A 16,648-nucleotide genomic window follows, 5' to 3' on the forward strand; every position below is an offset into this window, starting at 1 on the left:
TTGTGAGAAAATCTGAATGAGTGCATTTGTGAGAAAATAAGAATGAATGCATTTGTGAGAAAATAAGAATGAATGTATGTGTGAGAAAATAAGAATGAATGCATTTGTGAGAAAATAAGAATGAATGTATGTGTGAGAAAATAAGAATGAATGCATTTGTGAGAAAATAAGAATGAATGTATGTGTGAGAAAATAAGAATGAATGCATTTGTGAGAAAATAAGAATGAGTGTATTTGTGAGAAAATCTGAATGAGTGTATTTGTGAGAAAATAAGAATGAGTGCATTTGTGAGAAAATAAGAATGAGTGCATTTGTGAGAAAATAAGAATGAATGCATTTGTGAGAAAATAAGAATGAATGCATTTGTGAGAAAATAAGAATGAATGTATGTGTGAGAAAATAAGAATGAATGCATTTGTGAGAAAATAAGAATGAATGTATGTGTGAGAAAATAAGAATGAATGCATTTGTGAGAAAATAAGAATGAGTGTATTTGTGAGAAAATCTGAATGAGTGTATTTGTGAGAAAATAAGAATGAGTGCATTTGTGAGAAAATAAGAATGAGTGCATTTGTGAGAAAATAAGAATGAATGCATTTGTGAGAAAATAAGAATGAGTGCATTTGTGAGAAAATAAGAATGAATGCATTTGTGAGAAAATAAGAATGAATGCATTTGTGAGAAAATAAGAATGAGTGTATTTGTGAGAAAATAAGAATGAGTGTATTTGTGAGAAAATAAGAATGAATGCATTTGTGAGAAAATAAGAATGAATGCATTTGTGAGAAAATAAGAATGAGTGTATTTGTGAGAAAATAAGAATGAATGTATTTGTGAGAAAATCTGAATAAATGTATTTGTGAGAAAATAAGAATGAATGCATTTGTGAGAAAATAAGAATGAATGCATTTGTGAGAAAATAAGAATGAGTGTATTTGTGAGAAAATCTGAATGAATGTATTTGTGAGAAAATAAGAATGAATGTATTTGTGAGAAAATCTGAATAAATGTATTTGTGAGAAAATAAGAATGAGTGTATTTGTGAGAAAATAAGAATGAGTGTATTTGTGAGAAAATAAGAATGAGTGTATTTGTGAGAAAATAAGAATGAATGCATTTGTGAGAAAATAAGAATGAGTGTATTTGTGAGAAAATAAGAATGAGTGTATTTGTGAGAAAATAAGAATGAGTGTATTTGTGAGAAAATAAGAATGAGTGTATTTGTGAGAAAATAAGAATGAATGTATTTGAGAAAATCCCAATGATTGCATTTGTGAGAAAAATCCGCAGGTATGCAGCTGCATGTGCTAGATGTGTTTGTTCAAGGTCTACATGCAGACTGTATTTATTTATCAAATATGATTTATATTTGTAAAACAGAATACATGTATTTTTTTTGCAATATGATTTCTGTTTGTTTACAAGTCAAGGAATTCTTTGCCAGGCAGATTGTGTTTGTTTGCAAATTGCAGGATTTGTTTGTAAATATTGGCACAGATTTAGCTCCACATTACACACATTTACTAGTCAGGCTTTATTCTGCTATGTACTTTACATACTGTACCTCTGAATGTACTTTATCCATAATTAGCATCTAGTATGTTCATCTGGTGGAACATTACCTTCTACCGATGATGCTGAGTCCAAGTCCGTGTCCAGGTTTTTTCTGCAGCTCGACGCTCAGCGAGTCCCACAGCTCTTCTTCTTTATACTGAGCCTCGTCTCTGAAGACGGAGAGCCGGACGCGCTGCGGAGTCTGACGGAGGACATTTATGGCTTCATCATGAGTTGCCACACGCAGGTCTATGCCATTCACCTGCATGTGGAGGAATGTTTTAATATGTACAGTTGTGTGAGTATTCATTTGAATTTACGTATTAGATATTGTACTTTCCTGTTGCGATTGATTGCTGAAGCTTTTATCATGGTATACGGTATTTATCATGATATTGACCTTAGAAAAGGTTACTTTAACAGGTATAATAGCAAAAAATGCCTAGTGTATTGCTTTATTGTATTGCATGTTCAGAGTAAACAAATGTTTCAACCAAATTAAATTGTAAAAGGATTATAAAGAGTGCATATAATAGGTAAAACTTTCCATTAAAGCCTCATTAGTACACATTAGTTAATGCATTAAACTCAACAGTGAGAATAAGCCAGAATTATTTCTGTTACGATATACTGAATTATTGCCTAAATCTGACATCTGTCCTGATTTTACCTCCAGAATCTGATCTCCTGCCCACAGTCGGCCGTCTTTAGACGCAGCTCCTTCCTCGTACACTTCATGAATGATTATAGTGCCCTGAGTAGAGACATACTAAGTCTTTACATGTGTTATTATTAATAGGGGTGTGCATCAGGTTATTAAAACAACACATTTGACCATTGGGAAATGCTGTCAAGGCTTTGCAATCCAAAAAATATTATTATAATGAAAGTCAATAGGGCACAAACATAAAGAAAGGGTAGTCAATTTGAACGGTACTCAAGGGGTAATCAATATCACATTAGAATATCACACAGAAGCCATACAAATAAATGTATTAGTCCTAGAATTAGTATTAGTTCTGTATTAAATGGTCATTATTCACCAGTAAAGTATCGCAGCCACCAACTATACTCAGACCCAGTCCTGTTCTGCCCTTGCAGATCTCTATGGTGGTCTCACAGCCGGGGATGATGGGACACGTGGTCGGATCAGACACCAGTGTTGCCGGTGTGGAGCATCTGCTGGAGTCTGCAGTGCACAATCAGAAATATTAGCTGTAACCTAAAACAACTGCTCCTTAATCTAAAACAACTCCCTGACCCCTCCCCCTTACTCCTGATTGGCTCTGGTTCTGATGATGTCAGCGGGAGCGACAGCAGGTTGAGCGCTGGCTCTGATCCTCCTGATGGCATCTGATTGGACGAGGAGGGCTGGGGGGCGGAGTCAGTGCAGACGGTGAGATTGAATGAGCTCTGAGGTTCTTTCTGTAACACACACACATGCACGCACCACAGATATGGTGAATTACTTTGAAAAATAATGAATGATTTGTACACACATTACTGTCCAGATTAATTATTTTTTTTACATTTTTAAAAGAAATCTAATTTTCTGCAAGGCTGATTAAACTCTTAAATATGATTACAAATTAAACTAAATGAAAATATATTTTAAAATGCAATTTATTACTGGAAAGAAATCCACAAATGAGTTCAGAAGATTACTGGGAAACCTTTAACCGTATCTCCAGTTATTTATCTTCTGAATTGTAAAACTGCTCTACATCTTAGTAGGCATGGGTCGGTATAAGATTCTGACAGTATGATAACCTTAAATATATATATCACGGTTTTACAGTATTGTGATTACTGCTCTAAAATATATTCTTGTTAAATGTCTGGGTAAAAAACAACAACTCTTCCCCTTTGAACAAAATATATTGTATTTTGAGAAGCTTTTACAGTATTTTGGAGCAGTAAACATCAAATAACTCATTGACTTCTGCTGTCTTCATTAATTTCAAAAACACTGATTTCTTTACAATTTAAAATGCCATGTTATCTGCCGGAGATACTGTTGTCCTAAAAAAAACTAAACAAAACGTAAAAGAATTCTTATATATACCAGAGGAACAGTATACCAGAAAATTTTGGCGATTTTAAAACGTGGACTTTTCCAAACCGCGGTATACCTTGAAAACGGTTATTGTCCCATGCCTACACCTTAGTCATGGACTTGAATCTGTGTTAGACTTTTGCACGTATGTAGCAAGAAAATGTATTCTTTTTGTTGTGGTCCTCTCTTAACATTCCTTCGGTCGGTATGTGGATGGATCAGATTGCCATTTTCGTACCCTTAAAAAAACTTGCATCAGAAATGTGATGATTTCTAGCATGTCTGGAATCCTCTGTAGGAGATTTTGGAGAATGTATCTTGAAAGACTATTTTTATTTTTATTAATATTAATTAATTTATCTATTTTTAATTTAATTTTACCCTTCACAAAAGACTTTAATTACTAGCCGATGGACGATTGTATAATAGATGGCTATATTATTGCATATGATGACATGAGACACCTTTACCACTGTTCTGTCATTGTAAATCTTTAAATAAATCTAAAAAACAAAATGCAATTTATACACAAGATTATATTCAATTAATAATTACGCCATAAACTATTTAAATTTGCTGCTTTAATACTCAAGAAACTATTTTTTATAATTATAAATGTTGAAAACATCACTATTTGTTGCTTTCAATAATCTCATCAGGATTCTTTGATGATTACAATCTTCAATCTTTACTGTTACCATTGATCAAATTAGTGTGTCTATGTTGAATAAAAAGTTCTCATTTAATTTAATTTAAAACTGATCCAAAAGCTTTAAACAAAATCTGGTTACACATTATTTTAAGGTGTCCTTTTTACACATGTTCCATGTACTTACTATAGTAATTACAAGTAAATATGCATACCTACATGTAACTAACCCTAAACTTAACCCACATTCTTACTCTAACCATATATTAAGTACACGTAATTAATATTACCCAGTAATTAAATGAATAATTAAACATTTTAAAATAAAGTGTAACCCAAAATCTTAACTAGAATATTGGTGTGTGTGTGACAAACAGCCTCATCCAAAATACAGTAACAAAGGAGTTACATAGGAAAAGAATTCAAACAAATAAAATGTATCGTGGTCTCCATTAAAGCAGAGGGTGTTCAAACTTGGGCCGGTGTCCTGCAGATTTGAACTCCATCTCGCCTCAACAGACCTGCATGGATGTTTCTAGTAAGCCTTGTAAGAGCTGGATTAGCTAGCCCAGGTGTGTCTGATTGGGGTTGGAACTAAACTTTGCAGGACACCGGAACACCGAGACTGAGTTTGGGGACCACTGCATTAAAATATTCATTAGCACAACTTAATAATGACAGATTTTCTCAAAACAATGAGAGTCTGAGGATACGTTACCTGTTTTACAGAGAATCCCGTTAGCATGTCCTCATCTACTGTAATCCTGCCGTCCTGTAACACACACACACTGCTTGAAACACAATGCCTATCACTTGGGCATTACTAAGATTTGAAACACAGCCGTAAAGCAAAGAAATTAGCGAGCCCAGCATAGAAGTCAAGTCAAATTAACTTGTAATATTTTTATAAAATCTTTATATAGTTATGATTATCAGCTGGAGTGCCCTCGAGACTCACTAGACGGAACTCCATCCACCCTGCCATTCACCCGGACTACAACTCCCATGACCCTTTGCACTAATTACACATACACACCTGAAACTCATGATCCAGACTTTGATTACACTTAGCATCAGGACTTAACTGACCCACATATAAGCATTAAATGTGTGTGTGTGTGTGTGTGTGTGTGTGTCTCTGTGTGTGTACTACCTACTTTGTAACGGCATTTGTGTGTAACTCATCAGAAAGGCTTGAATGAACTCAACCACTAATACATCAAATAAACTTGATATTTTGACTATTAACCTGTTAGCCAGCACTCAATTTTGGGGATTTACACCTACCTAACGTTAAATAGTAACAGTTCCTGACTCCAGTAAGCTACAAACACAAATTATGTATCATTGGAAAGAAGACACTTTGAGCTTTACTGTGGTAAAAGGGGAAGTTACATGTTAAAAAATATAAGAAGTTATACATTATGAAGTGATGAGGGAAAAAATGTATTGTGTTCAATATTCGTTTTCCATATGGAAACACAGGAAAACATTAATGTAATGTCCAAGAAAATAGGACTTGAAAGCCAAGTGTTTCATGAGTTTATATTTCAAATTTGATTAAGACAGCATGCAAAATGAGATCATAGTAGTTTTTCCGATGTCCTTCTCTCCCTCACCGTCAGAGGCACTTTCTTAAAAATGACCTTCCCAAGCTAAAACATTAACAGTTGCTGAATGATTTGGTCTACATTCACAGTTTATGTATCATTGGAAAGAAGACACTCTGGGCTTTGTTATCCATCATCTAGAGCAGGGCTACTCAATTAGTTTGTCATGGGGGCCGTTTCATGTAAAGCATCCCAAACGAAGGGCCGGAGAGATATGACATGCAATATGAGGGATGACACCACTGCATATAAGAGCCCATATGCTGTATTTGTGCTCATAAAGACACCCATTGTAGCGTATGTCATGTGTCTTAAGATCTTATGCCAGTTTCACCTAGGAACTATTTAAGGCGGAGCTGATTGCAGGGGGAACTATAAAAATGATGCACCATTGTGAGTAGACAGACAAATGCATTCACTTTCTAGCATTCAACAAGCTAAGGGATGCTTATGCTTTTGTGGAGTTTCTCCCTTCTGTAACCAGCCAATGAGGTACGTTTCTTTTGTATGATTTGTTGATCTTGTTTGATTTGAAGTGTGTTGTTGTTGTTGGTTTGTTTGGTGTGTGTATTTAACTTTGTTTATGAGCTATGCGATTTTATGAAGTTAAATTGTAGTAATTAAGATTATGTGATCATTATATTATTTGTGACCTTAATGTGATGATTTGGATTAATTTGATATGGAAATGCACTGTTGTAATTTGTTTGTTGTGTGTTTTTAGTTCTTACGTCTGGTAAACATCTTCTGATCTGCCCTCTATGTTGAGAACTGAAGAATTGATATGAAAATAAACCAGTCAGTAGAAAAAAAGCCTCTTGCTCGTTTGTTGCTGGAGGGGAGCTACACCCACGTTGGCTTTTTCTACATTAAAATGTTAATATATTGTATTTTAAAACTACATTATATCACCGCATTGCCCAATTGACGTTTTATTTTACAAACATTCAAATGTATTTCAGAGCACAACAGAATTGTATTGCTTATAGGCTTCTTCTACATTCAGACACATTCGTATGTTATGTTTTGGACAGCGAAACAATTAGTGATGCAACATTATAGATTTTGGTTGTACGATTATAAAGTCTGAGCTTGCAAGCGGAAAGGACGTGATATGGGAACGGACGCTGCTATAGTTAATCCGGTGTGCGCACATAGTAGCCTCTGTGTACATACTTGGAACTTTAAACTAGCGCACAGGTGGCAACTTGTACTTTGTTTAATCGCAGCAGCTTCGTTTCGGTCCGTGCAACAGAAATGCGACTTAGAGAAAACATTACGATTCAATAACTGTGAGGAATTAAAGCGCAGTTAATAGTGAAATCAGCTAATCGTTGCATACCTATTAACGATTATAGTGCATTGTACAAAAGGCATTTTCTAAAAAAACAAATCCAAATGTTTTCGGCTGTCCGCACCGCTCGCTTATGGCGACTCACGCTCTACGCAGCTTCTCACGCTGTGTTGAACAGACGCACGTCACTTCATAACTATAGCGGCCGTTTTTCGACTGAACTAAATTTATATTTCTCTTGGTCACACTATTTGGAGGACCGGAACAAACTGCCTCTGGGGCCGGGTTTGGCCCGCGGACCGCCAATTGAATAGCTCTGATCTAGAGTTTATAATGCTCAAATTGAATAAAAGTTATCGATGCTTAAGTAATGTAAAAAAAAATTGCACCACACTAAACATATTATTATTTCATAAACAAATATGTGAAATCTGTTCTGGAGCAACACAGAAACGTAATAGGTCAACAGCCACACATCTCCTGAGTATATGGTTTGAATTTGATGCTAATATTATGCAAAATGAAATTTCTGGAATTATTTTTGTCTTGTGACTTTCCCCCTCTCCTTGCTTGTGTAGAAGCAGTCTGATGACCACACGTACTGAAGACCCCAAAATGTGCACATTCTGCATTATATAATGAATAATCTGATGGGTATTTTGAGCTGAAACTTTACAGACACATTCTGGAGACACCAAAGTCTTATCTGACATCTTGTAAGAGGTAAAATTGGTGGCCTTTAAGAGTCTGCCACAATCCATAAATACACGATGTAATGTATGTGTATGCGTCTCTCAACACCACCACCAGTGTGTAGCATCCACTTGGATAATGCGACGGTAGCCATGGGACAACAGCGCCAGTGCGCTCACCACACACCAGCTATTGATGGAGTGGAGAGACAGTGATAGAGCCAATTCAGTGGATGGGGATGATTGGGAGGCCATGATGAGTAAGGGCTGATGAAGGGAATTTGGCCGGGACATCGGGGTTACTCTTTACGAGAAGTGCCATGGGATAAAAGTAAATGCCATGGCACAAGTGAAAGCATAACTATTTTCTAAAACTCTCACACAAATGTAAATGTGTACATTTGTGAATTCTTACCCATCCAGCAGCTCCGTTCTCCTCTACACTGTGAATGCTGCCTCCGCTCCTGCTGTCCTCCTCCATCCCGACTCCTCCATCCTCCTCCATTCATGACAGAGAAAACAGGGTATATTAGCGATGGAGAGAGAGAGAACACACACACAAGAGTGTATAGAGAAATGAAGTGTGTCTCACCACCGGCAGACTGATGTGCTGGATCAGGTCCAGTGTTGAACTGACAGACTCTGTCTGAAAAGGTGAGAAGAATTGCTATTACATTCATTAATTTTCCTTAAGCTCAGTCCCTTATTTATCAGAGGTCACCACAGCGGAATGAACTGACATTTATTTCAGCATATGTTTTCAGCATATGTTTTCAGATTCCCTTTCAGCTGAAACCCAGTACTGGAAAACATCCATACACACTCATTTACACACATACACTACGGCCACCAGGAAACCCACACGAACACGGGGAGAACATGCAAACTCCACACAGAAACGCAGAGGCTCGAACCAGCGATCTTTTTGCTGTGAGGTGATGGTGCTAACCACTGCACCACCGTGTCGCCCCTAATAACGCATCATTAAATGTTAAACTATGATTAGTGTATGCTGTAGTATTGTTCATAATTAATTCCTTTTAGTAAATAAATAAAAGTAATGAAACCTTACTGTAAAGTGTGACCATACTCGTATAGTACGATCTGGTTCTACATTCCTAATGCTGACACACCTAAACCCAACTACTATCTTTAAAGAAACACTCCACCTTTTTCAGAAATAGGCTCAATTAACAGCTCCCCTAGTGTTAAACTGTTGAGTTTTACCATTTTTTAATCCATTCAGCTGATCTCTGGGTCTGGCAGGAGCACTTTTAGCTTAGCTTAGCATAGATCATTGAATCGTATTGGACCATTAGCATCTCGCTCAAAAAAAAACAAAAGAATATAGATAATTTTGATATATACTCTCATAATGGAGTAAAAATCAAGGCTTTTGCTGCTGTACCACGGCTCCAGCTGCCACAATGATATTATAATAGTATTATTCATGCCTTAGTATTAGTATTATTTTATTATTTTTATACAGCAGCAAAATTCCCCCTGATTATAACGCCAGAATTTGAGTATAGCCATATCAGCCTAAAAACTAGCAACTTTTCATTTTCTAAATACACATTGTTTTTACGGAAATGTCAAGCTTTGATTAGGAAAATTATCAAATCTCTTCTTTTATTTATTTTTTTTAGATGCTAATGGTCTAATCCGATTCAATGATCTATGCTAAGCTAAGCTAAAGTGTTTCCGCCAGACCTAAAGATCTGCTGAATGGATTCATAAATGGTAAAACTCAACTGATTAACTGTAAGGGAGCTGTAAAATGAGCCTATTTCCAAAAAAACGTGGAGTGTTTTTTTTAAGGATTGTGGTTAGCCAGTGGTAAAAAAGCTCACCTCTATGTGTGTGTCTGGCGAGTCCGTGTCTTTCATTGGGCCGACAGCCATCTGACTCAAAGCATCTCCATTTCTGAAATACACACAGCACATGTTTTAGCATCAAACAGGCTTTTAAAACACATTCAATTAAATGAACTACACATCTAGATCTCAGACCCACCGGATGAAGATGATCTTGACCTTTGAAGGGGCGCTTTTAATGATGGCGGAGGCGTTCTGATGACTGCGACCGTACAGAACCTGACCGTTAATCTGAAAACGAGAACAATCAGCACACGTTCAGCGGCGGTTTGCTATCCTATTTGTAATAGAAGTGAGCAACTGCATTTATAGATGCTAAAAAACAATGCGTTAAATGTTCACTGAAAGGGAGAGTTCACCTTGCGCTGCTTACGTGGAGTTTTTGTCTTGTTTTTAGTACAAATATCTAACAATTCTTAAATCTAAAAGCATTTTCGGCACAATAAACAAAAATATTGTTTTGTTTTCAGAAATAAAGAGTCAAAATTAAGTGAGTTTTTACTTAAGACAAGCAAACTAATCACCACAATCAATGAAATCAAGCACTTTCTTTATTATAAATTACTATTGCCATTTCTCATATGAAGTGTATTTGTTCTCAAGGGTCAGTGAAAAAATACTATAGTAAAGTACTTGAATTAATCTGCTGTAGTAATTCTATAGTTGCTGTGGTAACACAACATCTACAGTAATATAAACAAATGACCCAATACTTTTCCACAACTACAGTGATATAATTAGGGGGGGGGGCTGATTTAGGACGGGGATGGGGGGTTGGAGAATTGGCGTGGGCCCTTGAATTATTCTATTGTTGTCCTTCTATAGTTGCTATGGTAACACAACATCTATAGTAACATAAACAAATGACCCAATACTGTGGTTAACCTACAACTATACAATACACCACAGTTTACTGTAGTAAAACTACAGTACACTACAGTATTAATTATCAGTTCACTTCAGTTTGCTGAACCATTCATAAACAAAGAGTTGTAAATACTGTAATATATACAGTATAATACACTTTATTATAGTACCGTTCAAAAAATCTGTATTATTTACTATAAATTACTATAGTATTTTCTGATGTGAGTGTTTCCTGTAGGTTTACCTCCAGCAGTTCATCTCCCACCAGGATTTGTCCGTCTCGTCCGGCGGCGCCGCTGGGATCAATGCCGACTACAAACACACTCATTCGAGAGCGATCGCGGTTGCCAGCCAGACTCAAACCCAAACCTGCTCGACCTTTCTCCAGCTGCAGCATGTGGAGCTCACCCGGCAGACGACCATAGCGCTCGCTGACCTTCTCTTCTCTCACACAAACACACACATACACACGCACGCACACACACACACACACACAGACACACATTTTTAATCTTGGAAAACGACCCTCCTGTATGTATTTTGTCCCACTTATTACACAACTGCTTTCCACAAAACTTACGAATTTGACAAAAACTTGGTACTGAGCCGTAATATTAAATCTTTTTTATTAAATGCAAAGCTGAAAGAACTGTGAACAGCTGAATGAAGTATACATTAACCTGCACATTATTTATTCACAAGATGGCACCAAACAGTCAAAAACGCGAAGAGTCGATCAGTCCTTTAGGGCAGGGCTATCAGTCATTTGGGGCGGAGCTATCAGTCCTTCAGGGCGGGGCTATCAGTCCTTTAGGGCAGGGCTATCAGTCTGTTAGGGTGGAGCTATTAGTCCTTTAGGGCAGGGCTATCAGTCCGTGAGGGCGGGGCTATTAGTCCTATAGGGCAGAGCTATCAGTCCTTTAGGGCGGGGCTATCAGTCCTTTAGGCTGGGGCTATCAGTCCGTTAGGGCGGGGCTATTAGTCCTTCAGAGCAGAGCTATCAGTCCGTTAGGGCGGGGCTATTAGTCCTTTAGGCCGGGGCTATTCGTCCTTTAGAGTGGGGCTTTCAGTCTGTTAGGGTGGGGCTATCAGTCCTTTAGGGCAGGGCTATTCGTCCTTTAGAGTGGGGCTTTCAGTCTGTTAGGGCAGGGCCATCAGTCCTTTAGGCCATGGCTATTAGTCCTTTAGGCCGGGGCTATCAGTCCGTTAAGGCAGGGCTATTCATCCTTTAGAGTGGGGCTTTTAGTCTATTAGAGTGGGGCTATCAGTCCGTTAGGGCGGGGCTATCAGTCCTTTAGGCTGGGGCTATCAGTCTGTTAGGGCGGGGCTATTCGTTCTTTACGCCGGGGCTATCAGTTCTTTAGGGCGGGGCTATCAGTCTGTTAGGGCGGGGCTATCAGTCCTTTAGGCCGGGGATATCAGACTGTTAGGGTGGGACTATCAGTACTTTACGGTGGGGCTATTAGTCTTTTAGGCTGGGGCTATCAGTTTGTTAGGGCGGGGCTATCTGTCAGTTAAAGCTGGGCTATCAGTCTGTTAGGGCGGGGCTGTCAGTCCTTTAGGCTGGGGATATCAGTCCTTTAGGACGGGGATATCAGTCCTTTAGGCTGGAGATATCAGTCTGTTAGGACAGGGCTGTCTCGTTTCTGCTCATCTTTCAACAATTCAGTTTCCAAAGGACAATATCGTGCACTGTCCTACATTTTTTTTCTCCTTTTATAACCGTTTCAAGTAAACATATGTCACAATAGCGGAAACATTTACAAGTTTAACTTCCATTTCATGGCAACTTTCAGTGTGCTGGTCGTGCTTTAAGTGTGTGCTTTAGCCCTGCTGGCCGTGGTGTGCAACTGCATCAGTGAGACTCACTCCAGCTGTATCCGTACTCATCCTCCTCTTCCTCATCGTGATGAAGATCCAGTCGGTCAGGAATCTCCGTCAGCGTGTCTGAGTCTGTTTCTCCAACATGAGGGACCACCGGCAGAGACAGGGCCGAGACTTTACACTCCTCACGATTCAGCTGAACACACACATACACACGTACACACACACACACCCACACAAACACACACAGATACACAGACATACACACATATACAAACGCACACACAAACAAACAAACACACACACACCAAGAGACACAAAAAAACACATATACACAGACACGCACGAACACACACATGCGCACACACAAACACAGATATACAAACACACACAGACAGATACACACATGGACACGCACACACACAGACGCACAGAAAAAAAACACGCACAAAGACACGCACATAGACAAACACACAAAACCACACACAGATGCACACACACAAACACACACATACACGCACACACAAACACACACACACAGATGCATACGTACAGACACACACACGCACACACAAAAGAAAACATCTTGATGACTGTGATCCAGTGAGCTGGTCATCTGTCAGCTCTGCATCCTCCATTAATTCATGAAATATGAAGCTAATATAATCAAACATTCAACACATGAATCTGTTCTTCATTTCTCAGCATGACGAGCCAATAAAGCAGAGACGTGCTGCTGCTCTGTAAAACACACACCGCAGATCATTCATCAAACAGATACGCTCATGCTCAATGAAGGGAGAAAAGTGTACAATATCTCATTCATGCTGTAACATTGACTCTTCAGCGCACTGTCTGAAATATTGTTCCATATACTGTAAGACTTCATCTGTGGAGCAAAAATGGAGATGTTTAGCCGAATGTTCATGCTGCTCTTCAATTTTTACATTTACATTCATTCATTCATTTTCCTTCGGCTTAGTCCCTTTATTCATCAGTGGTTGCCACTGCGGAATGAACCGCCAACTATTCCAGCATTTTTTTACGCAGCGGATGCCCTTCCAGCTGCAATTCACACACACACTCATACACTATGGCCAATTTAGTTCATCAATTCCCCTATAGCACATGTGTTTGGACTGTGGGGGAAACCGGAGCATCCGGAGGCACCCCATGCTAACACGGGGAGAACATGCACACTCCACACAGAATTGACCCAGCTGGGATTCGAACCATCGGTCTTCTTGCTGTGAGGCCACAGTGCTAACCACTGAGCCACCCACATTTACATATTTATATAATTCTTATTTATTAATCTACTTTAATTATACACTTTAGTCCAAGTTTAACTACTTCTGTTCTTCTGTTCAGCTAAACATCTTTTCTGTTCCACAGAATAAAGAAAAGCATGCAGATTTATGAGAAAATAGATACTAAAACATGTATATTTTAGTGCAAAACAAAATTAAATCAGCTTAATTCAGCATCAAAATCAGCTTTGAGCTACTGATTTGAATGCATCAATATTTATTGCAATACATATTATAAATACATGTTGTATTTGTTTAAAATGTATTATTAGTTATTATTATTATATAAGTTATAATGTGGGAAAATAGTAAAGAGTGTAAAGAGTAAAGAGTGCTTAATAGTAAAGAGTTCACTTCACTTCAAACACAGCAAAAGAAAAAAAATATATAGATGTTTAGATAAATGTTCAAGCTGCACTTTAATGTTCTCATTTACATATTATTTATTATTTTCAGATCTGCTTTTATTATGCATTTGAGTTCATTTTGTAGTTTAACAACTTCTGTTTTCTGTACAGCTAAACGTTTTTCTGCAGATTAAAGACAATTATGCAGATTTATGAGAAAACATTGAGTAAAAAATTAATCTTTGCTTTGTGTTACTGTTTCATTATAATCAGTGTAATTCATAATTGAGATAAAATAAATATTCTTCAATATTCTGTATTATTAATTAGAATGCATACATATTCAAGTGCAATAGTACAATGCTAAATAAAAATAAATGATTTGTTTACATTTTAATACATAAAATTAGTTGAATATTTATTAAATAAGCTGAAATACTGCAGAAATGTAATTAGTGCAATGTATAATAAATATAAAAGCATGCAGATTTATAGTCAAAACATTAGATTTGTGCAAAACAATACTATAATAACAAAGCTTGTTTAAACTATATTATTGCTTAACTTTCTTTTGTGCAACGCAATGCAAAATAAAAAAAATATATATTTAATTAATACAATTAGTATATTTTTGTAAGATATATTAGTAGTTTATAAATGATTTATTAAAGGTGACCTGTTATGACCATTTTTGCAAGATGCAAACTAGAGTGTGTGAAGTTTCAGCTTAAAATACCACACTTATAATGCTTTATATCTCTCTGAAACTGACCCTTTTAGGCTTCGATACTAATTGAGGCGTTTTGGTGACTGTCGCTTTAAATGCTAATGAGATTGTGCTCTTTTCAAAAGAGGGCGGAGCTACAAATGCCTATGCGTCAGCATAGTGGCAGATTCAAAAAGAAGACTAACATCCTACGCTAATGAAGGATAAATGGTAACTAGTGGGCGGGGCTTTCCCCCTCTGATGACACGTACAAAGGGAGAATGTCAATCAAAGTGTTTCTGCAGACTGATTCTATCAAGTCTGATTATAAACAATACTATGAATCAATGTTTACCATTAGAAGTTGGTTATTTTCACACATTTACCACACAACTGTTTAAACTTCTTATAAACGTGATTTTTGCATAATAGCTCCCCTTTAGTGCATTTTTATAAGCTATAATACTGCTTAGAATACAGCAAAATAGTAAACGCAATGCAAAATAAATGCATTAGATTAGCAAAGAAAGAGGGTTTTAGGGTTGTATACTGTATATGCACAAGTATGAAACAGAATCCATAATGTCATATACATGGAATAGAAACACACACACACACACACACACACACACACACACAAAACACACACACACAAACCTTAAAGGGTCTAGGAGTGAAAGGATTAGTGGGACACAGACGGAGGAAAGCTCTAGAATCCTACAGAAAACAAGGAAAAAGCAGCGGCAGTCAGACGGAGAAGAAAAGAGGAACGATTATTCACCATGCTATTATTATTATTATTCAAAGACATTCTTCACTACAGTTGAACAGTGTTGGGGTAACACATTACATGTGAGTAACGTGATAATACTTTTTAAAGTAACGAGTAACATAACGCATGGCTTTAAAAATTAAGGAATAATATTTGAGTTATTGAAAATAAAACAAAAAATAAATAAAATAAAAATAAACAAAATAAAGTTTAATTAAATAAATGAAATTAATATATTAAATAAAGTTTAAGATAAACATGATTAAAGAACATAATCAGATTATTAAATCTTAAACTACAGTGAAAACTGGAGAATAAATAACTCGCAATATAAACATAAAAACAAAAATATCACTAAACTCATACACTGCATTTAATAAAAAAGAGTTGGTAAAGAACTGTTGTATAAGAAAATTATTAATTATTGACAGATAAAAAATAAATAAACAAACTGAATAAATAAATTGAATAAATAAATAAATTGAATAAATAAATAAATAAATAAATAAATAAATAAACTGAATAAATAAATTGAATAAATAAATAAATTGAATAAATAAATAAACTGAATAAATAAATTGAATAAATAAATAAATTGAATAAATAAATAAACAAACTGAATAAATAAATTGAATAAATAAATAAACTGAATAAATAAATAAAAACTGAATAAATAAATAAACAAACTGAATAAATAAATTGAATAAATAAATAAATTGAATAAATAAATAAATAAATAAATAAATAAATAAATAAATAAACTGAATAAATAAATTGAATAAATAAATAAATAAATAAATAAATAAATAAATAAATAAATAAATAAACTGAATAAATAAATTGAATAAATAAATAAATTGAATAAATAAATAAACAAACTGAATAAATAAATTGAATAAATAAATAAACTGAATAAATAAATAAAAACTGAATAAATAAATAAATAAACTGAAGAAATAAATAAATAAATGGAATAAATAAACAACATAATAAATAAATAAATAAATAAATAAATAAACTGAATAAATAAATAAATACACTGAATAAATAAATAAACAAACTGAAAATAAATAAACTGAAATAAAATTT

The 16,648-nt window shown here is 35.8% G+C and overlaps 1 protein-coding gene across 1 annotated transcript in view; it reads right to left on the reverse strand.

Moving 5' to 3' along the window:
- Positions 1–16,648, reverse strand: part of LOC130232524 (multiple PDZ domain protein) — a 123,738-nt gene that overhangs the window by 8,709 nt on the left and 98,381 nt on the right. Inside the window, 10 exon segments of the mRNA XM_056462476.1 lie at positions 1,624–1,817; positions 2,226–2,309; positions 2,599–2,744; positions 2,830–2,980; positions 8,272–8,355; positions 8,449–8,502; positions 9,710–9,782; positions 9,873–9,964; positions 10,845–11,041; positions 12,470–12,620. Of these exon segments, the coding sequence (XP_056318451.1) occupies positions 1,624–1,817; positions 2,226–2,309; positions 2,599–2,744; positions 2,830–2,980; positions 8,272–8,355; positions 8,449–8,502; positions 9,710–9,782; positions 9,873–9,964; positions 10,845–11,041; positions 12,470–12,620 (1,226 nt within the window).

Source organism: Danio aesculapii, chromosome 7 (assembly GCF_903798145.1).
Source record: "Danio aesculapii chromosome 7, fDanAes4.1, whole genome shotgun sequence".
Taxonomy (NCBI): domain Eukaryota; kingdom Metazoa; phylum Chordata; class Actinopteri; order Cypriniformes; family Danionidae; genus Danio; species Danio aesculapii.